A 21949-nucleotide genomic window follows, 5' to 3' on the forward strand; every position below is an offset into this window, starting at 1 on the left:
AATTGGGAGGGTAACTGTGTTTTGTTGCTATGTATTTTTGTGTTTCCATACGGTAAACTGCCCTGTGATCCTCCGATGAAGGATGCTATAAAATTAGAAAAACAACAACAACAGGGAGCAGGACTGATCTCCCCCACCCCTCCTCCCTCCTCCATGGTGCGGTGCACGGGCGGCATCGGCCGAAAGGGATCCGGCAGCAAGTGCTGTTGCAGGCTGCTATTCCACCTTACCTCTTAGAGCCGGGGAAGCTCGTCCCGGCAACCTTTGCGCCTCCCGCCTCCCTCCCTCCCCCCCCTCCCCTCGCCTCCTGTCACCAGGAGACCGAGAGAGACACTGAGGGAGAGCGAGCAGATCCCGGTGAGGAGCGGGAAGGGGCCCCGATTTCGGGGTTGCGGGTACCGATCCCCAGTGCGGCGATCGGGGGGAGCCGTGGGGGAGGGGGAGGAAGGAGCCTCTGCCCCACAGAGGTCGCCAAGGGGCGCCGTTCGCGCGTGGGAGGAGGAAAGGGTTAAGCACCCCGCGTGTGAAAGAGGGTGGGGCTGTTTTGTTATGGGGGGCCCCACAGCAAGGGGGGTGGGGAGGGCGAGGGGGGTGGAGTGGGGGAGGGGCTCGTATGTGGGGAGGCGGGGGGGGGCGAGGCGGTGTCTGGCTCGCAAGTGGGGATTTGGGGGGGTCTCCCTCGTGTGGGGCAGCGGTGGGTCTCCTGCGTCTCCTGTGGCGCGTGGGCAGCGGGGTCGTGTCGGGGGCGATGCCCCAGGGCGTCTCTGCGCCTCGGCTTCCTCTGCATTTAGGGGTGGCACCTGCACCCCAGTTTTCATCCCGGGGCGCTCAAGGGGGCGCCCCCTTCTTCCCCATCTCACCCCACCACCAGCCCTGCGAGGCAGGTAGAGGCTGAGCGCGCGTGGCCGCGGCCCAGGGAGCGGGGGGGGGGAGGGGGCTCGAACTCCGTTCTCCCCACACTCTGAACCCCTGCAGCACCTCTGGCTCGGGGGGGGGAGGCTGGGGGGCGGCAGCATCTGGCTGTGCTGCAGCGGAGACAGATGCATGGAAGGGGGAAGGGCGGGGGGGGGGGGAGAAGGTTCCGCTCTTGCTCCGTCTCAGCGTCATCCTTTCTCGTGCGGGGGGGGGGCGGGGGGAGAGCGGCCAGGTGCCCTGGAGGGCAGGGGGGGCTGGGCTCGCCCGCGCGGGCTCAAAGGGGGCTTTGGGTTGGGCGCGCTCGCTTGGTTGCAGGGGGGGGGGGAGTCGGCTGGGGCCTCCGGGAGTCGAGGACGGCTAAATCCAGGCTTCCTTATTTAGGCTCAGCTGCTCGTTTTCTCTTGGGTGGATCCTGTTATTATTTGCATAGATGGCAGGGGAGGCATTAATTGGCTAGGTCAAGTTCAGAAACATAAAAAAACATATTGATTGGCATGCTTTCGGTGGATTCTTGTGGCCTAACTTAACCCCCCCCCCCCCCGCAAACAAATCTCGCTGCTGCAAGCGGAAGAGAGCCAACCACGCCCTGGGCTCCCCGCCCCCCTCACTAGAAAGGAAATACCTACAATAAGCGAGTAGGAAGAGTGACTACCCAAGTGACGCTGATGCAAAATCTGACACATACTGTACACTAAATAAAATAAGTTTTAACAACCACCCCCTCTCCCCACCCCTCTTTCCTTCCCGGACCCTTTAACTATATACAACACTAATGGCTCGCAACAAATGTAACTGTTATGTAGAAAAGACAACCTGAAAAAAAGAGACAATGCATGTGCTTTCGTAAACCAAGAAAACCTTTAATAAAATTATTATTTTTTAAAAAAGAAACATGAGAGGACCCTTGTTGGATCAGGCCATGGAGTCCAGCACCCTGTTCTCACAGTGACCACCCAGATGGGCAGCTGCCACATTACCACTTTCCCCTCTTGCATTCAGAAGCGGGTTGCCAATAATGGGCTTTTTATTTGTCTTATTTTGCTTCTATGCCCTTCACAGCAGCTGACCACTCAGCTTTTGTAGGACAGCCAAAGTATCACCCTGCCGACAATATTTCTGATAAAAGCATGGTATAGTAATGGTAATAGCTTTATTATTTATACCCCACCCATCTGGTAGGGTTTCCCCAGCCACTCTGGGCAGCCTCCAACAAAATATAAAAACATAACAAAACGTCAAACATTCAAGCCTTCCAGATACAGGGCTGCCAGTGTGGTGTTGTGGTTAAGAGCGGTGGGCTCATAATCTGGGGAACCGGGTTCTTGTCTCCGCTCCTCCACATGCGGTTGCTCGGTGACCTTGGCCCAGTCACACTTCTTTGAAGTCTTTCAGCCCCACTCGCCTCACAGAATGTTTGTTGTGGGGAAGGAAGGGAAAGGAGAATGTTAGCCGCTTGGAGACTCCTTCGGGTAGTGATAAAGCGGGATACCAAATCCATATTCCTCCCCCTCCTCCTCCTCCTCCTCTTCTTCTTCTTCTTCTTCTTCTTCTTCTGCCTTCTGATGCTGGTATAGCAAAATCAGTTGCTGTTTTTTAAGGTTAGCATCACTGAGAATGTGGGGTAGAGCTAGTGTGCCTATCTCCCCCCAAGTCCACACTGCATCCTTTATTTTGCAATACTGAATGGGAGTGTTGGCGTTGTACTCTAGCTTCTTTCTCTTCATCCTTAAACCTAGATTATGTAGGACATGAAATGGGAGCACAGAGCCTGGCTCAGAGGTCAAAATCTCCCAAAGCAGCAGCAGCAGCAGCTGTTCGGCTTAACAGGAAATGTATTTTAATAGTGTGCCTTTGATCTCATTCTTTTTAAAAAAACAAACATAGCCTTGATCTCAGTAATTCACAGTAAAAGTTGTGCATCCCTCACAACAAAACTACAGGAACCCTACAGCCTACCGGAGTCTTTGCCGACCTGGTGTCCTCCAGATGTTTTTTGCTGGTGCTGGCAGCAGCTGTTGTTGAAAACATCTGGGGGGACCAGGCTGGCAGAGACTGACCTACCTCTTGATTTGTAACTGGCTGACTGACCAAACCCAAAGGGTGCTCATCAATGGTTCCTCTTCATCCTGGAGAAGAGTGACTAGTGGGGTGCCACAGGGTTCTGTCTTGGGCCCAGTCTTATTCAACATCTTTATCAACAACTTGGATGATGGACTCAAGGGCATCCTGATCAAATTTGCAGATGACACCAAACTGGGAGGGGTGGCTAACACCCCAGAGGACAGGATCACACTTCAAAATGACCTTGACAGATTAGAGAACTGGGCCAAAACAAACAAGATGAATTTTAACAGGGAGAAATGTAAAGTGTTGCACTTGGGCAAAAAAAATGAGAGGCACAAATACAAGTTGGGTGACACCTGGCTTGAGAGCAGTACATGTGAAAAGGATCTAGGAGTCTTGGTTGACCACAAACTTGACATGAGCCAACAGTGTGATGCGGCAGCTAAAAAAGCCAATGCAATTCTGGGCTGCATCAATAGGAGTATAGCATCTAGATCAAGGGAAGTAATAGTGCCACTGTATTCTGCTCTGGTCAGACCTCACCTGGAGTACTGTGTCCAGTTCTGGGCACCACAGTTCAAGAAGGACACTGACAAACTGGAACGTGTCCAGAGGAGGGCAACCAAAATCGTCAAAGGCCTGGAAACGATGCCTTATGAGGAACGGCTAAGGGAGCTGGGCATGTTTAGCCTGGAGAAGAGGAGGTTAAGGGGTGATATGATAGCCATGTTCAAATATATAAAAGGATGTCACATAGAGGAGGGAGAAAGGTTGTTTTCTGCTGCTCCAGAGAAGCGGACACGGAGCAATGGTTCCAAACTACAAGAAAAAAGATTCCACCTAAACATTAGGAAGAACTTCCTGACAGTAAGAGCTGTTCGACAGTGGAATTTGCTGCCAAGGAGTGTGGTGGAGTCTCCTTCTTTGGAGGTCTTTAAGCAGAGGCTTGACAACCATATGTCAGGAGTGCTCTGATGGGGTTTCCTGCGTGGCAGGGGGTTGGACTCGATGGCCCTTGTGGTCTCTTCCAACTCTATGATTCTATGATTCTACCTTGTCCCTCAGAAGCTTTGGACCATGCCTGATCTAGTCTCGCACCTGCTCTCACAGTGTCTGACCAGTTGCTCATGGATTTGAAAAGCCAGAAGCATTTGAACACCAGACCCTTCTCCCCTCCTGTGTTTTCCAGCAATTGGTACTCGGGAGCATTGCTGCTTCTGACTGCAGAGGCAGAGCATAGCCATCATGGCTAGGAGCCACCGACAGCCCTCTTTTCCTCCATGAATTTGTCTAGTCCTCTCTTAGATCCATCCAAGTTGGTTACCATTGCTGCCTCCTGGGAAAGGAGTTCCCTGATTTTTAACTCTGCGCTGCTTGTAGAAGCTATTTCTTTTATCTGTCCTGAATCTTCCAACATTCAGCTTCATTAGGTGTCCACAAATTCTAGCATTAGGAGAGAGGGAGAAATACTTCCCTCTATCCAAAAACAGCATCCATCAAGTTACATATTAAAGGAAACAAAGCCATGAAGCAAGGATGCTGAGGCCTTATTTGCAAACCTGCAGATGTCCACCCTGCCCTCTTTAAGAGTCCTGCAGAGTGAATTGCCCACCTCCCTCTTTCCAACAGCTGCTCCTCTGGGTTTTCCAGCAGAGTCAGCCCCATTGGTTCTGATGTGTTTGCTAATCTGATTGGTTTGCTAATCTGCATAATCCTCTAGATGGGATGAGGACCCCTTTTTAGCCTGAGTTCTCATGTGGCTAACCTTCCATATAAACTCCCCCATCTCTTACATTAACAGGGAGGGGGTGGGTGGGTAGCTATCTGTTATGTATGATCTTGTTGGGATTCCTGCATTGCATGGGGTGTGCTGGATGACCCTCGAGATCCCTCCCAGCTCTGCAATTCTGTGGTTCTACCTGGGCTTTGTTATTTTTAAACCCAACTGTGCTCATTCTATGTGCTTATTTTATGTTATTTAGTTTGTCATCTTTCAGTTTTTGACTATTGTAATAGTTTCTCTGTTTTATATATATATTATAAAATGAAATTTTATTAAATGAATTGAAATGAACCCACTGAGTGTCATTTTACAGTCAATACGTATTTATTCATTCCATAAAATTTATATACCGCTTGACTGTAAAAAAAGAAAAGGACCCTCAAAATGGTTTTTAAAAAGGTAAAACAATAAAACCGGGGGGAAATCACAATCATTAAAAAACAACAACAGGGAGGGGGACCTCGATGCAGACAGAGAAGTCCCCGTGGGCCACAACTGACCCATAGGCTAGACACCCCATTCGAGGGAGGCATAAGTTCTCACACAACTAGTAGCCCTTTGGCTCGCGATTGGAGCTGGGCTCTTATTTGCCTGGTTTTTGTGGCAATTGTGAATTCACTACAGAGGGAACTGAGCAGCCAGCAGTCCCCGGGGGCAGCTGGACCAGGCTGATGTTTCCCCTTTGCTGACCACATCCTTCCTGGCCTGGAGGGAGGAGGCCAGTGCACTGTCCCCCCCTGCTTGAGGCAAGACAGTTCCCCCTGCAGTGACATTGACATGGTTCTGTCCTGGGGCTCATTCTCACATCACTTGGTGCCTCATGGCAAATCCTCTCGTGCCAGATGTTGTTCATCTCCATTCCGAGGTAGGCTCCTTCTGCATCTGGAGGCTCACTCTGTCTCTCATGGCTAACAACCCTTAAGAAACCCAACCTTTGTGGACCGCCTGAGCTGCTTTTAAAGAACCCTGGGCCATCACTCCATCTTTGGGTAACCTATTCCCAGCACACCACTTTTCCTAGACCAGAACTAGAGATGCTTCTCTCTCTCCCCCCCCGCTATTATTCTACGTTTTGGGCTCCTGAGCTGCTGCTCACATCTCTTGTTTCACGGGAGAATCTCGCTTCCTTGTTTTGTTTTTAATCACTGAGCAACTGCATCCCAGATGGCGAGCAGAGTGCTGTATGCAAATCCATGGCAGAGGGAGCAGATCTGGCTCAGGATAAAGGGAAGGATTAAAAAGGGGTGGTGCTAAACCGGAATCCTCTGTGTCAGTGCTCATAGGTATCAGTGTCTGTGCTATGCAGGTGACTTGTTCATTTGCAGGCTGAGCAAACGGTAGGCGTGGGCATTACGGTAAGTCCTGGGGGCTGAAGAGGTGGGGAGAGAGGGGGAGTGTAAAGGCTGTATTTGGAGCAGAAGTGCAGTCACTGAGCAAGGTCACTGAGAGTTTAATGTATCCTTTCCCTTAAGACTGCCATGCACCCCGTCCACCTCTTCAAAGCCAGTGATGAAGAGGGGCAGGTCTCACACCCCTGAGTGAGATTTCATCCACACTCATCCCTGTAACCTTTATAGGAGCACAGCCTGCTCCTTCGCTCTGCTTCTAGAGGCTGAGGTTGAGCTTGCACCTCTCCTTTAAGCTCACTCTAACCCACCCAAGTTTTATCGAGGAAGAACTCGGACAACCCTCCAAAGGTCCATTTTCCAGTGGTCTTTCCACGCAAAGCCAGGGCTGCAGCTGAGCTTCTGTTAACCCTTTGTGCATTCTCTTGGCAGTTCCCCACAATGACTACCCTGGACGACAAGCTGCTGGGTGAAAAACTCCAGTACTATTACAGTAGCAGCGAGGAGGAGGAGGACAGCGAGAAAGAAGAGGAGGGGGAGGAGGAGCAGCATGGCTCCCCCCAGGATGCCACGGAACCCAGGAACGTGGTGCTGAGCAGCGATGGCAGTGCGGTAAACACAGGTGTGCCTCCCTTTCCTCCAGGTCCCTGAATTCACCTACGACTTCCTTAGGGCTGAGCCAATCAGTTGCATTTAATACGCACAAATGATCCTTTAAGGCTAGTCTGCTGGGGAACGTTTTACTTAGTTTTATTTTATTCCGTAAAATTTATATACCAAAAAACAACAACAATGACAACACCTGAAAATGTTTTACAAAAAAATAAAATCAGGAAGAAGGATTAGCAGCAATGTTTTAAGACTTTTAGAAAGCTAAAGTGACAGTAGACTAAAACAGATTAAAACTCACATCTGCTTTCTATTCGTGTTGACACATTAAATGATTTATAAAACCACAGTTGAGGATCTCAAACTATATCCTTGTTCTTCCTGTGTGTGACATTATTATTATGACTGGAGTGTAATTGAAATCAACAAGATTTTGGAACGCAGAAATAAAGAAAATCATCAACTCATCAATTCTAGCACGTGGGGGGCCACCTTATCTAAATTATATAATTTGGTATTTGAATGATTGATATTATTGATTGTATAATAAATTGGTATTGTTATAATGAGGCTATTATTGGATAACAATTGAAAATTAATAAAAATTATTATTAAAAAACTCACATCAGCTTTCAAAACATCTGCGTAGACTTGTCCAAGCAAAAATGTTTTTCAGCATTTTTGTTGACAAATAGGCAGGGAGTTCTAAAGTGTAGGTGCTGCCACACCAGAATATTGAGTTCTTACAATGCGGACCAAGTATTATGTGCCAGTTCTGCTGATTGAAGCAGTTGAATGGGCATTTGTGGGGCAAGGCGATCTCATTGGTAATGTTGGAGATGTTTCCTTCTTTGAAAATAGGGTAGGAATCCCCAAGTTAAATGCAGGAAGGTGTAACTCTTCCAGGTTTTTAGAAACAATTGTCCAGCTGTCAAAGCTGCGTAAGAGATCCGCCTCTTGGCTCCTGCCTGGAAGAAGCTTCCCTGTGGGAGTTGTCCTACGCTGGGAGGTAAGAGCCTGCCTCACTCCAAATCCAGCCGTTGGCCCCTTCTGCCCAGGATTTTATATTCTGACTGGCAAAGGCTCACCAGGGACTTGTGCAGAGACATGTCTTTTTCCAGAACCTGCTCTCCAGCTGATTTCTGGTATTATCTTATGTATATGGTTTTTATGTTGTATTTTGTATTGCATTATTTTATGAATAGCATTATATTCATATGCATATAAATTTACAAACATTTATTTTTCTATAAACAAATAAAATACCCCATATGAGGTTTGTGCTTTAATAGGACATTTGGAGTTCTCTGCTAACTCTTGACTGGGACGTAAGCAGAGCCCTGCCCACCAAAGGGGGGGGGGGGCTTCTAGTCTAGCTTCCTGTTCCTACGGTGGCCATTCAGGTGTCCCAATGAGAAACTACCAAGGAAGCCCTGAGTGTGAGAGCGCTCATCCCTCCTGTGGCTTCTGCTAACTGGTGTTAACAGTTAATACATTCTTTTAGATGGGGAGGGGCGCTTTTGTGTCAGTGTCACTTGGGCTGGTTCTCTTTCTATTCATGCCAACCTTTTCAATCCCTGCTGACAACTTTTCTATTATCGCCTGCCCTATGCAGGCAATGAAGAATACATCTTTCCACAATGGTTATAATTGAAGTCTGTTTTTAACCATTTTAATGGTTAATATCATACGTTTTTATTGCCATAAACTGCTGTAATATATGTTTGTTTACTGCCTCTGATGGTGGAGACAGAGCTTAGCCCTTCTGGCTAGTAGCCTTGCTACCCAAGCTGTTGGCCATTGCTGCCTCCTGTGGGAGAGAGATCTGTAGGTTTAACTCTTCAGCCATGCACTGCGTGAAGAAGTGGTTTCTTTTCTCTCTTCTGAATCTCTCCAGAGTGCATCCACAACTGTGATGTTTGGAGGTTTGTCCAGAGTCCTCTGTCCTCAGGCAGCAGTGTGTGTGTGTGTGTGTGTGTGTGTGTGTGTGTGTGTGTAATCCATACAGGATTTTACTTGAGCCCAAGGGCAGCCTCCTCCTCATATCTGAGCTAATCCAGCCTCCCCCATTTGGCTCCCCAAGGGCAGCCCTCAAGCAGGGCCTGAGTCCAAGAGCGCTCTCATCCACCCTGCCCTGTGCCTTTCAGCTGTTCAGAAGCACCACTGCCTCCCACTGTGGAGGCAGAGGCACAGGCACCATCTGTTATTGATATGGCAAGTTGCTGTTGCTGTCACTGCCTGCTTCATCCCCTCCCTCCCTCTCTCCTTCCCTCCCCAGGCCCCAAAGGGGTGATCAACGACTGGAGGAGATTCAAGCAGCTGGAGACAGAGCAGCGGGAGGAACAGTGCCGGGAGATGGAGCGTCTCATCCAGAAGCTCTCAGTGACATGCAGGTCCCACCTGGATGACGAGGAGGACAAGCGGAAGCAGAAGGAGCTCCAGGAAAAGCTGAATGGCAAGGTAACAGGCGCAGGAAGAGGGGCCTCTCTGGCAACCTTTTCCGTGTGGATTCCAACCCTACCCGCAGGCATCCCTGGAGCAGGTGCTGTTTTGCAGCTGGCGGGGGACCACCTGCCCTGAGTGGCACTCAGCACCTGGTGGTGGAGCTGCCGAGTGTTTTGGGCACAGCTAGCATAGGGGAACCTGCAGCCCTCTGGGTATTTCTGGAATCTAGATCCCATCAACTAGCGTGGCCCACAACCCGGGGTGATGGGGAGTTGTAGTTCCCAACTGCACCTGGGGTCTTGTGCGCCTCTGGTGTATATCAGTTAAAAAACAGGCAGGCAGGGGGCAGGGGATTTCAGGCAGGGAGGAATGCAGGTGGGTTAACTTTCGGGGGAACTTAGTAGCAAGGGCTGGCCTGTCCATTGGCCTTGGTGAGGCAGCTGCCTCAGGAGAGGGGCAGCAGATCCTGAGCCCCCAGAAGTGCACAGCTCACCTCCTCCTGCTCTTGCTGCTTTTGGTGGATGCTTGGGAAGAGCAGGACTGCTGCCACCTGTGCCTCTCTGTCATCCTTCTTTTCTTCCCCATTTCCTCCGGCTATCTGGAACTGCCCTGAGTCGTCTCAGGCAAAGGCAGCTGTAAGAGAGCACCATTGAATGTATTGCCTAAAGTGGCAAAATGTCTTGTGCTGGCCCTGCCTCGCTTGTTGGGAACTTCCTTTTCAGCTTCTGAGCTGTCCTCCAGCAAGCGCCAATTTAAGCAGCTTTTGTTTAGTGCTCCAGTTACTGTGTAATCAGCATCTTTTTCTTGATGTTATGCAGCTCAGCCCATGCATGCCAGGAGGAGGGGGAGGAGGAGGGGGCAATGGGAGGGCAGGAGGGTGGAAATTTCTGTTTTGCCTTGAGTGGCACAGGGCCTTGAGCCACCCCTGACTGAGGAGGCAGCCTGTTTTCCCAGCTCACCCTGCAGGAGTACAGTGCGCTGCGTGAGGGCCCAGATGACGAGGAGTTTCTGCAGCAGTACCGCAAGCAGCGCATGGAGGAGATGCGGCGGCAGCTGCGCAGCGGGCAGTACTTCAAGCAGGTCTTCGAGATCCACAGTGCGGAGGCCTTCCTGGACACCATTGACAAGGGGCCCAGAAATACCCTGGTGATGGTCCACATTTACGAGGATGATGTCCCAGGGGCCGACTCCCTCCATGGATGCATGGTCTGCCTGGCCACTGAGTACCCCGCAGTCAAGTTCTGCCGAGTGCGGAGCTCCCTGATCGGCGCCAGCTCCCGCTTCACCACCAGCGCCCTGCCGGCCCTCCTGGTCTACAAGGGTGGGGAACTGGTGGGCAACTTTGTCCGTATCACTGACCAGCTGGGTGAGGACTTCTTCGCTGGGGACCTGGAGGGCTTCCTGCAGGAGTGCGGCCTGCTTCCTGAGAAGGACCTGGTGCTCCTCACCTCCGTCCTCAATGCCTCCTCATCCTCCTGCCTCAGCGACGACAGTGACCTGGAGATCGACTGAGGGCAGGCTAGGGTGAGCAGAGAGGCACCTGTGAAGGGGCAAGTAGAAACGCCCACCCTTTACTAGCCCCTAGAAGGCAGTTACCCAGATGCCACACACACAGACACACATACCGTTCCCAAATGGAGGAGCCACCTCAAGCCTCCAGCTGAAACCTGTCCAGCAGCCTGTGGCCCCTCTGCCCTGCCCTGCCCTGCCCTGCCCTGCCCTGCCCTCCCCACCACAGAGCCCTTGCCGCTGCCCTTGATGGGTCTCGAAGCCTCAGTTCCTAGCTGCTGCTTTGCTTTTACGGATCTTGCACCTGCCTTTTGCACAAGCAGGCATTTTGGCCAGGAGCTGGATGCCAGCAACCCACCCTCCCAAAGGAGTAGGCCTGCATGGGGCTCACACGAACCCCGAGGTGTCAAATGGGGTGGGGGAGTTGTGCTGATGGGATTTGTAGTCCAAAGCACCTTGAGGGGACCCAGGCTGGCAAACACTGTTGCAGACCATAGCTCAGTCCCAGTAGTTGGCTTGGTAAGTCTGGCTATTCTCTCCGGGGTCCTGGGCATTCCTAGCATTCATTTAACAACCCTTGATGTGCTGTACAACATTGCCCTCAACAGCAGGTTGCCCTATGCTTGTTTGTGGATGTTCATCCCCTGTGTTAATCTGCAAGACATGACCTTCCGCCCTGTTCCCCCAGCAAAAATGGACTCTATTTTGCTAAGCTCTCTTTTAAAATGTGTACCGTATTCCTAACTGTTTTTAAACTAATGCAATAAAGACATGAATATCATTAAGTTTCCTGTCCAGTTGCTTCTTTGAGCAGCTGTTGGTGCTATGCAGCCCTTGTCCCAGGGTTGTTGTTCATCGGGAGGAAGAAAAGCAGAGCCACAGGTACAGGTGCTCACCCATGGAGGCCGGTCTGTTAGGAGGGATGGGGCATTCCCCACCAACATCAATCAGCCCCAACATGCCTACCCCCTCTTGCAGCCAGTCCAGAGTGGTGGCGGCAGCAGCAGCAGCAGCAGCAGCAGCAGCAGCAGCAGCAATCATTTCCAGTGTCTTCCTCCTTAGCCTCAGTGTTGCCCATGTAGAACTTGCTGCCTTTTAATCCACCTTCTGCTTTGTCAAACAGATGGTTTTCTCTCATTTTTAATGACCCATAAATGTGACTACAGATGTGAAACCCTGCAGCTAAGGTAGCCAGCACAGTGCCCTCTGGACTCAAACGCAAGAAGAACCCTGCTGGCCCATCTGATCTAGCATCCTCTCCTCAGAGTGGCCAACCCAACGCCTGTTGTAGGAAACCTGCAAGCAGGACGGACACAAACACAAGACCCCTCTCTCCTCTTCTGTTTAACCATGTGCCATGGGAAGAAGGACTTTTTAAAATCTGTCTTGAATCCTCCAACATTCAGCTTCATTGGATGGCCACAAGTTCTGGTATTAGAGAGAGAGAGAGAGAGAGAGAGAGAGAGAGAGAGAGAGAAACTGTTCTCCACTTCCTTTATGCCATGCATAATTTTATAAACTTCTATCATGTCACCTCTTACTCGCATTTTCTCTAACCTAAAATGTTGTTAGATGGGTTTATGGGAGTTCTAAGTTCCACAATACCTAGAGTGTGTCATGGCACCCTGGGGTGCCTTGAAGCATGGTCAGGGGTGCGGTGGGCAACCCTGGCCTCTGTCCCTCTTTCCTTCCTTCCCTCCCTCCTCTGATGCCCTCTTGCCTCTCTGCCTCCCCAAGGCTTGCGCAGCTGTTTGTTGCAGCAGCCCTGGTTATAAGCTCCACAGGCGAATGGTGCACCTTTGGCTGGCCAGGGGCTGCTTCCCCAGCCCCTGTGGGGCAGTGTGAGGAGCCATCTCTCTTTGGGGTGGGGGGGGCAGCTCAGAGACCAGGGACAGCAGCTGCCCAGAGGACTCCCAGGGAGAGGGGAGGGGAGAGGAGGCTGAGGGAACACTCCACAAGGGAGGGTGTTTGAAAAGGGTGAGAGGCTGCCAGCTCTGCAGGCATGGGGGAGACGTAACTGGGCTCCTGAGCCCCACAAGGGAGCCCCAGAAAGAATGGAGGTGGTCAAGGGAGCCGTGGACTCAAAAAGGTTGAACACCTCTGCCTAGAGAGCATTAAGGTATCTTCCCAACCTAGAGCATTGCTGTGCATGACCTGAGATGCAGTTGTGACCTAACGCAAGTGACTCACCTAACAACATCTAACAGGAAATTGACATAATGATTACTGGAACTAAATGGCTCAGGACCCCAGTACCTCAAGGGCCACTTCTCCCCATATAAACCAACCTGGACCCTGCAATCATCCTCTGAGGGCATTCTTTGTGTGCCCCCTCCCATGAGAGGTCTGGAGGGTGGCAACCCAAGAACAGGCCTTTTCTGCAGTGGCCCCGTTTGTGGAATGCTCTCTCCAGGGAGCCTTACCTGGAGTCTTCTCTACATGTCTTTAGGCTCCAGGCAAAAACATTCCTATCATCCCATGCCTTTGGCTAATTAAACAATCTATAGTGGTAGCTTCGGTTGCGAATGGGATCTGTTCCAGAGGTCTGGTCGGATCCCGAGGCTTCCACAACATGAGGACCGCTTCTGCACATGTGTGTGCAGTGAAACCCGGTAAAATACTTCCAGATTTGCCGTTTTCACATCCTGAATTTTATATAACCAGAGGGTTATATAACTGGAGGTACTACTGTATTGCCTTTTAAGATATTTGTTTGTTATTATGGTATGTATTTTGTGTTTTTATATTGTAAACTGCCCTGTGATCTTTGAATGAAGGTTTACAAATTTAATAAATAATAATAATACCGATAGGACTTCTCTCTGAGCCAGCCCAAAAAACCCAGATGCTGGAGGTATGAAATGCATTTGTTTTCATAGCCTAATGAATTAAATTAGTTTACCTTTCTCAGTAACAAGCATCTGAGTTCACTAGTATTTACTAACATCAAGAAAATAATGTTGTGATCCTTTGTGGGAGCCCTTTTGGCATAAGCAACATCTGAAGACCAAATGGTTTTCCTTTCCACAGAGTCTTGCAGCACCTTGAAAACTAACACGCTGATTATGGTGTCACTTGTTATGGACAACAGCCCACTTCATCAGATACACAGAGTACTAATCTGAGATGCAGGTGAAATACAAGTGTTTGGGACCGGAGAATTGGGGAAATGGCTGAAGTGAACAAAATGCAGAAAAGTGCAGACCAATTGATGGTTGCTAATCCATAAAACAGGTTGTTGTTTTTAAAAAAAAGGTTTTTATTGAAAGATTTTCATGGATAATAAAGGTGCATACGCCTCTATTCTCAGTTCATACGATCCTATCTACAGGTCACTTAGATTTTGTGTGAGATGTTGTGTGAGATTTTGTGTGAGACACTGGCGCTGATAAACTACATAATCCCTTTCAAGCACAAAAAATCCTTTGTCTCTGTTCAGAACACAAGCAAAAGCACTGAAACTCATAATACCATAATAAGAGCCTTCTGGATCAAGCCAAGGACCCATCTAGTCCAGCCTCCTGATCTCATAGTGGCCAACCAGATGCTCTTGTGTGAACCCCACAAGCAGGATCTGTGTACAAGGATACTCTCCCATCCTGCAGTTTCCAGCAACAGCACACAACCTGCACCAGTTGGATACCACCTCAAGCTACCTATGGCCTATCTCAGTCCACTTTATCATGAAGTCCAGATCATATTGTGATGGAGGGGTGATAGCTGACCTAGAGCAGGGGGCTATTTTCTTCCCCTCCTGTCCCTTTCCCCCTCCTTTTGTATCATGTCTCTCTCTTTTTATTGCAAGCTGCCCTGGGGGCCCTCTTGGCTGAGGAGCAGGGTATGAATGTGTTTGGCTTCCGTCTGTCTCGAGAGACAATGGAGTGCACCTCCAGGGTGAAGACAAACCACTGTGTTAGCAGCTCTGAGGTGACCTCCCCAGATGACAACACACTGATGTGGTCCAAAGGAAAGCAGAGCAAGATATTTGGCACCGCTGGGCTGCATGAGTTGCTGGAAGGAGGCATACAAGGCACCACCCAACCATCCTAGGGATTTGTGTAGTTTACTCCTGAGCCTTGCCTTGTCTTGTTTAGGACTAGAGCTTTCCTTCTCCTAGAAGGTCTACCTTCCTAGGTTGAGGAGCCCCACCTGCCCCTCACTTCCCTCTACAGCATATGCAGAAACAATCTTCTTGACTCTTGGTCTCATCTGTTCAATGCATGAGAACCTTGTCTTCACATTCAGGGGAAATCCCTAACTCACTGAGGGTTTGAGAACCATCAGCTCTCCTCACCTGGTTTAGCCTGCCAGTCAAAGCCGTTCCCAGGCTGTGGCTGCTGTCACATGCTGACAGCTTCCAGGAACCACAGGTGAGAAATGAGTGCAGGGTGGGGACCAAAGGCGGACAAACTACCTAAGAATGACATGTACCGCACCAGAGGCACTACTGCTCCCCAAAACCTCATACAGCCCAAGGTACAAAAGTGCTAAGCAAATAAATCCTTTTGGATTGCAAGAAGCAACTGTGTTGAAGGACCAGCCTAAGCTTCTTCCTGCTCTCTTAAACATTAGGAAGAACTTCCTGACAGTAAGAGCTGTTCGACAGTGGGATTTGCTGCCAAGGAGTGTGGTGGAGTCTCCTTCTTTGGAGGTCTTTAAGCAGAGGCTTGACAACCATATGTCAGGAGTGCTCTGATGGTGTTTCCTGCTTGGCAGGGGGTTGGACTCGATGGCCCTTGTGGTTTCTTCCAACTCTATGATTCTATGATTCTATGATTCTATCCCACCCATTGGTGGGATGTGGGTTTTCCCATTTGGCAACGTGCACTTTGACCTGCTTTGGCCCAGAAGCTCTTGCAGCCATTGGAGGCTTGCAGAGCATTAGTAGATATGACTTATTCCGTGATACAAGGAATGTAACTGTGCTCATGCTCAGCTGGATACATTCTTCATTCCTGCCTATCAGTGAGCATACACCCAAACACTAAAAAAAACCCCAAAGTGTTTTTAAGACCATGCAAGCTTGATCTCAAACACACAGATGCCCTTTAGGTTTCCTTTTTAAATTTCCCAACCTGTGTCTGGACCATGTGAGGCTAATACTTGTTTACTAGAAATGTTGGCGCACCATCTGTCTCCTTCCCGAAAGCCTTTTTTGCATGAGGCTCAGGTTACAATTCTGTGCAAACTGGTCATCAAAACAACAACAAGAAAATCCAGCCTCCCTGTTGTAACCCATCTATTCCTCTCTTTTTCTTTTCCACCCCTAGGCTGAACACTGACATGAAAATTAGTTTGGTGGATGGCTGCCTGTCCACTGTTTGGGACTTTTTAGTTCAGAAAAAAGGTAAGTAAGAGGTGAAAAGGTAAAAGTTTGTAAAATTATGCACAGCATGAAGAAAGTGGACAAAGAAAAGTTTTTCTCCCTCTCTCCTAATGCGAGAACTTGTGGACACTCAATGAAGCAGAATGTTGGAAGATTCAGGACAAACAAAAGAAAGTACAGTGGACGCTCGGCTTGTGAACGTGATCCATGCAGGAGGCACGTTCGCAACCCACAGTGTCCGCAACCCGCAGTGCCGTGTCTGTGCATGTGCGGGTTGCGATTTGGCGCTTCTGTGCATGGGCAAAGTGCGATTTAGCGCTTCTGCACAAGCGCTGAAACCCGGAAGTAACCCGGAGCGCAACCTGAAATCGCACAACCCAAAGTGTCTGTAACCCAAGGTATGACTGTACATGTACATCTTCACAAAGCACATAGTAAAACTATGGCACTCACTCCCACAGGAGGAGGCAGGGATGGCCACCAAAATTCATGGAAGAGAAGGTTATCAGGGGCTGCTAGCCACAATGGCTCTGCTTTGCTTCCATGGTCAAAGGCAATAAATGCCTCTGAATGCTGGGAGGGGGCCGCAGGAGGGAAGAGTGTTGCTCTTATGCTCAGGGCCCACTTGCAGGTTTCCCCGCACGGGCATCTGGTTGTCCACTGTGAGAACAGGATGCTGCACTATGTGGAATCTGACGCATTGCTTCTTTCAGAGACTTGCATAATCTTCAAAGACTTTCAGAGACTTATAAGACTTATGTTTATTTGGTTTTATGTTTTCAAGAGAATCCATTAAGAGTGCATATTTTGTGACTTTCAAAGATTCATAAGTTTTCTGTTTATGTGTTTTCATATATTTCATATTATATAAAGAGTGTATATTGATATCGTATCATTGTATTTGGTCATCGTGTTGCCTTGGATATTACTACATTCCATCTGACAGCCCTTCAGATATTTGAAGATGGCTATTGTCTCTCCTATCAGTCTTCTCTTCTCTTCTCTAGGCTAAACACCCTCAACTCCCTCAACCTTTCCTCACAAGGCTTGGTTTCCAGACCCTTAATCACCCTGGCCGTCGTCCTCCACACACCTTCCAGCTTGTGAACATCCTTCTTAAACTGTGGTGCCCAGAACTGGACACAGGACGCCAGGTGTGGTCTGACCAAGGCAGAAGAGAGTGGCGCTATTACTTTCCATGATTTGGGCCCTAGACTTCCGTTGATGCAGCCTAGAATAGCATTAGCATTTTTTGCTGCTGCATCACAGTCTAGACTCATGTTAACCCCTGGCACGTGTGGTCCACCCAGACCCCTAGATCCTTATATTGCTGCTATGGCAGCAATATTAACATGCTACAGCAGGGGGTTAGGTGAACCCTTTACCAATCAGGTGCCATCTAGATGTCTTCTACAACTCCCATCAGGCCCAGCCATTGAGGCCAATCACAGGGACTGATGTCACAGTTGTACTCCACAACACCTGGAGGGCACCAGGTTGGGGAAGGTTCCAATTCTATCTCAGAAAATGTTATTCTGATAAAGCTACGCCCAGTCAATAGTTTAATCTGCGGTGGCAGCACCAGCAGCTTGAAGACCTTCGTGCAGAGCTAAAATATCTCTTCCACTCCCCCCCCCCACTTCCTTTTCTGAGCTGGCCATTGCATTTTGACTCATACTTTGACTTGCAAAACCTGCTGTAAGACAATATCAGCTACCTATACCAGCTGCCCAGTTTTACTAATTCATAAACAATGATAACAATATAAGTTTTCCATTCTCTACTGGTTGACGCCTCTGCTTTGTTTTTCATGGCCAATTAAAAATAAACACAGGGAGATTGGGTTTTACTTGGGGGCGCCACCTCCCTGCATTATACCCCCAGGGGTGGCCTCATCATCTCTTCTGAAGAAGCTTTTAAATTTATTAGATATTCCCCCCTGTGCCCCCCCACTTGCGATAGCTGCAAAAGAAAAACAGGAAAGGTGTCTTATCTGCTGCCACCACCTCAGAGTTTGCTAGTGAGCTGGGCCTATTAAGCACCCTGTTCACATGTCTAAGAGCGACACGGGTGGCGCTGTGGGTCAAACCACAGAGCCTAGGACTTGCCGATCAGAAGGTTGGCGGTTCGAATCCCCGCGATGGGGTGAGCTCCCGTTGCTCGGTCCCTGCTCCTGCCAACCTAGCGGTTCGAAAGCACGTCAAAATGCAAGTAGATAAATATGTACCGCTCTGGCAGGAAGGTAAACGGTGTTTCTGTGGGCTGCTCTGGTTTGCCAGAAGCGGCTTAGTCATGCTGGCCACATGACCCGGAAGCTCTACACCAGCTCCCTTGGCCAGTAAAGTGAGATGAGCGCCGCAACCCCAGAGTCAGCCACAACTGGACCTAATGGTCAGGGGTACCATTACCTTTACCTCACACGTCTAAAGAGTTGACCATGCATGGATGTCTTGCCATGGGACCAACTGGCTCTTTCGGGAGAGGGTAAGCCTTCCCCCGCAGACATGGGAGCAAAAGGGAGCGAAATCTGACCCATGGGCCACAATCTGCCACAATCTCCTGCTTAAGCCTTGTTGAAACACACTGGAGCAGCACAGGAGTGTGGTAGCTGGCGACTCCACAGGCACTGACCAACTGGTGCCTTCCATAGGAGAGCATTTTCACAGTTGAACTTTTAGTGTTAGCTGGTGATGGCATTTGGGTTTCTCCAACTCATAGCCCAAAATGTTTTCAGTGGGCCATAGTTGCACCTTGAAACTCTCACAATTGGCTCACTGCGCGCCCCTCCTGCCCTGTGGGACAGAGAACTGGAGTGGTAATGTGTCAAAAAACCATGAGCCAACCTTGATCGAGTTCCTTGAATACCATGCCTGTGCAGTGGGCAGTAACTGAGAGTGTGGCAAGGGCTAGGTTGGCACATGCAGGTGCCCGGTGGCTGATCACCACCCTAGGCTCACTGACTGAGACTTTGAATCTGCAGCTCTCTCTCTCTCCATGGACTCCATGCAAACCAGCCACCAATATTTCTCATAAGAGGAGTCTGCTGGATCAGGCCAATGGCCCATCTAGTCCATCCTGCTCCCACAGTGGCCAACCAGCCCTTGGTCTGAAAGAGTCTCCCCACTCCTGGAACAGAGATCTTAGCACTTTCAGGAGAATGACGGGCTGAAAGGCATGCAAGGCAGTGCTGGATCTTGTCCTCAAGGACCCACCAACCACACCTGTGCCCCCAGCATCAACCATGTTTGCCAGTTGATGGCATGATAAATGGTTCCCCACCCTAAAGAAAGGAAGCACATGTGTGACTTTTGGAAATGAAATCACTATTTATTCCGACCATTCCCTTCACTCCCAACACCCTCTCCGCCCCATAGCAGAAACACACACTCTCACACACTCACCTGAGTGGAGGTCAAAAGGAAAACACTTTATATCCCCCACAAAAATTTCCCAAACCTATTATTCTAAGGCACGTATACACCACAGGTTTAAAAGAGATCGAACTGGTTCTGCAATTCTATTGACAAGCTGGAAAGTGTGCAGAGGAGGGCAAAAGATGTGATCAAGTGTGTCTGGAAGCCAAGCCTTATGAGGAACGGGTGAAGGAGCTGGGTATGTTTAGCCTAGAGAAGAGGAGAGTGAGAAGAGATACGATAGCCATCTTCAAATACCTTAAGGGCTGTCACACAGAAGAGGGAGCAAACTTGTTTTCTCCTGCCATGGAGGGTAGGACTCGAACCAATGGCTTCAAGTTACAAGAAAGGAGATTACAACTAAACATCAGGAAGAACTTTCTGAGAGTAAGAGCTGTTTGACAGTGGAATGGTCTCCCACGAGAGGTTGTGGACTTTCCTTCCTTGGAGATTTTGAAGCAGAGGGTGGATGGCCATCTGTCTTGCATGCTTTACTGCATTGCAAGGGGTTGGGCTACATGACCCTTGGAGTCCCCTACGACTTCATGGTTCTGCAATTCTATATTTTCCTCTAGAGATTTTAGGGAATGATGTTTGGGAACTGGCTCCAGGGGGTGAAAGATACAATTGGAACCCGTGGCATATGATGAAGCAGACATAAATCTGCATATAATGTGTTGTGCTGGTTTTTATGTCTAGACAACTGGGACATTAACAGGACAGGTGGCTGAGGAGCTCCCCAACAGTGCCCAGCCCTCCTTAGAAAGCAAAGTAAAACAAATAAAAATCAAAGTTGAAAGCAGGAGCAGCAGGTGATTTGGGCTATGTGTCATAAGGAGAAAGGTATTGGCACCCAACAACATCCCTGTATTACATGTTTTACTGCTGCGTGTGATGGGCCAAAATGACCTTGGAAGAAGAAGGTGGAAGGGAAAGAGGAAGCCGGCTGGGCAGAGGACAGGCAGACCACAAAAGGCTTTTCATTTCTCCCAGTAAACTGTACTTTTAATTCTCCTCTCTGAACCTAACCCTCCACAATACATTTCCAGGTGTGTGATGAGCAGGGATGCTGTTCCGTTCTCTCCATTCCTCCCCACCAGCCAGCCATAGTCTACCACCGCTCCTTGCCACTTGCCACTGGCTGGACCACAGCCAAGCCAAGGAGGAGCCCCTGCCCTCTGCCCCCGATGCTCATCCTAGAGCTCATCCAATGGCCCCTTCTCCTTTGCAAGCACAACGGCGTCCTCTCCACCACCAGGAACCCGGAAGGCCACATAGGGACACCTCTTGACATTGAGGCACACCAGTTTCTGGAGTGAGGCCGTGTTCACCAGCTGGAAGCCAGCCTCACCACCAAAGGTGCTGGGCTTCCAGTACTCTGGGGAGCAGATGGGGTTCCCGAAAAGACCCTTCAAGGAGAATGGGGCCCCGATCTCCACCATGCTCTCGCCGAAAATCGAGTTGTGCTGGCTCTTCTCCACCAGCAGACCTGGGTAGAACTCAAGGGCGTCAATGTCTCTGTACAGGGCCTCCAGTTTGGCAGCAGTTTCTTCTTCACCTGAGAGAAGGAGAGAGAGGAAGAACTGAATATGAAAGATTTAGGGCAGACAAAGTTCCTCCTTCACACAGCGCACAGTTAATCTATGGGACTCCTTCCTGCAGGAGACAGTAGCAGCCACCACCATGGATGGCTTTGAAAGGGGATTGCCTTGGCCTCTTCCATGAATTTGTCCAATTAATGGCTCCCAGCCTTGATTGCTCGGCTCTTCCTCCACAGTTGGGAGGAAGAAATGCTTCCAAATCTCAATTGCTAGAAACTACGGGAGGGAAGCTGAGGCTCCAAGACTTTGGCCACGTCATGAGAAGAGAAGACTCCCTGGAAAAGACCCTGATGTTGGGAAAGATGGAGGGCGCAAGGAGAAGGGGACGACAGAGGATGAGATGGTGGGACAGTGTTCTCGAAGCTACCAGCATGAGTTTGACCAAACTGCGAGAGGCAGTGGAAGACAGGAGTGCCTGGCGTGCTCTGGTCCAGGGGGTCACGAAGAGGCGGACACAACTAAACAACTAAACAACAAAACGGGAGGGAAGAGTTGCTCTTGTGCTTACGGGTTTCCCATTGGAGAATCTGGTTGGCCACTGTGAGAATGAGATGCTGTGCTAGATGGGCCATGGGCCTGATCCAGCGGGGCTCCTCTTCTGCTCAAAAGTGAGCCATGACTCTGAATTTCATTTACAGTCATACCTCTTGTTATGTTTGCTTCATGATACTTTTTTCAGGTTGCATCCTGCAGTGACCCGGAAGTACTGGAAAGGGTTACTTCTGGGTTCCACCACTTGTGCAAAATGACGTCACGCACATGTGCAGAAGCGGTGTATCGAAACCCGTGCGTGCGCAGACACGGATTGCGTTCCTTTCAGGTTGCTAATGTGGCTCCGGAACGGATCCCGTTTGCAACCAGAGGTACCACTGTATTTCAAAAATTATATCTCATTTTCCTTCAAGGCACTCAAGAAGACACAAGGGGTCTCTTCCTCC

General features: G+C 49.6%; 2 protein-coding genes across 4 annotated transcripts in view; one reads left to right on the forward strand and one right to left on the reverse strand.

The window, feature by feature from the left end:
- The first annotated feature begins 214 nt into the window (after nucleotides 1-214).
- Nucleotides 215-10867, forward strand: PDCL (phosducin like). 3 transcript variants are annotated; one of them, XM_079962233.1, is made up of 5 exons: nucleotides 310-357; nucleotides 4169-4294; nucleotides 6541-6730; nucleotides 8996-9177; nucleotides 10117-10867. In XM_079962233.1, the coding sequence occupies exons 3-5, from the start codon at nucleotides 6550-6552 to the stop codon at nucleotides 10672-10674; spliced, it is 921 nt and encodes a 306-aa protein (XP_079818359.1). In that variant the 5' UTR covers nucleotides 310-357; nucleotides 4169-4294; nucleotides 6541-6549; the 3' UTR covers nucleotides 10675-10867. The 3 variants fall into 3 exon arrangements, with proteins under 3 accessions (XP_079818358.1, XP_079818359.1, XP_079818360.1); XM_079962232.1 differs by lacking the exon at nucleotides 4169-4294 and having other exon boundaries at nucleotides 215-357; XM_079962234.1 differs by lacking the exons at nucleotides 310-357; nucleotides 4169-4294 and adding an exon at nucleotides 6162-6459.
- Nucleotides 10868-19299: 8432 nt separating this feature from the next.
- Nucleotides 19300-21949, reverse strand: part of PTGS1 (prostaglandin-endoperoxide synthase 1) — a 45795-nt gene continuing 43145 nt past the window's right edge. Inside the window, exon 11 of the mRNA XM_079962097.1 lies at nucleotides 19300-20968. Coding sequence (XP_079818223.1) covers nucleotides 20607-20968 — 362 coding nt within the window. The 3' untranslated portion in view covers nucleotides 19300-20606. The remainder of the gene's footprint in view (nucleotides 20969-21949) is intronic.

This window comes from Podarcis cretensis (assembly GCF_951804945.1).
Source record: "Podarcis cretensis genome assembly, chromosome: Z".
NCBI classification, from domain to species: Eukaryota; Metazoa; Chordata; class Lepidosauria; order Squamata; family Lacertidae; genus Podarcis; species Podarcis cretensis.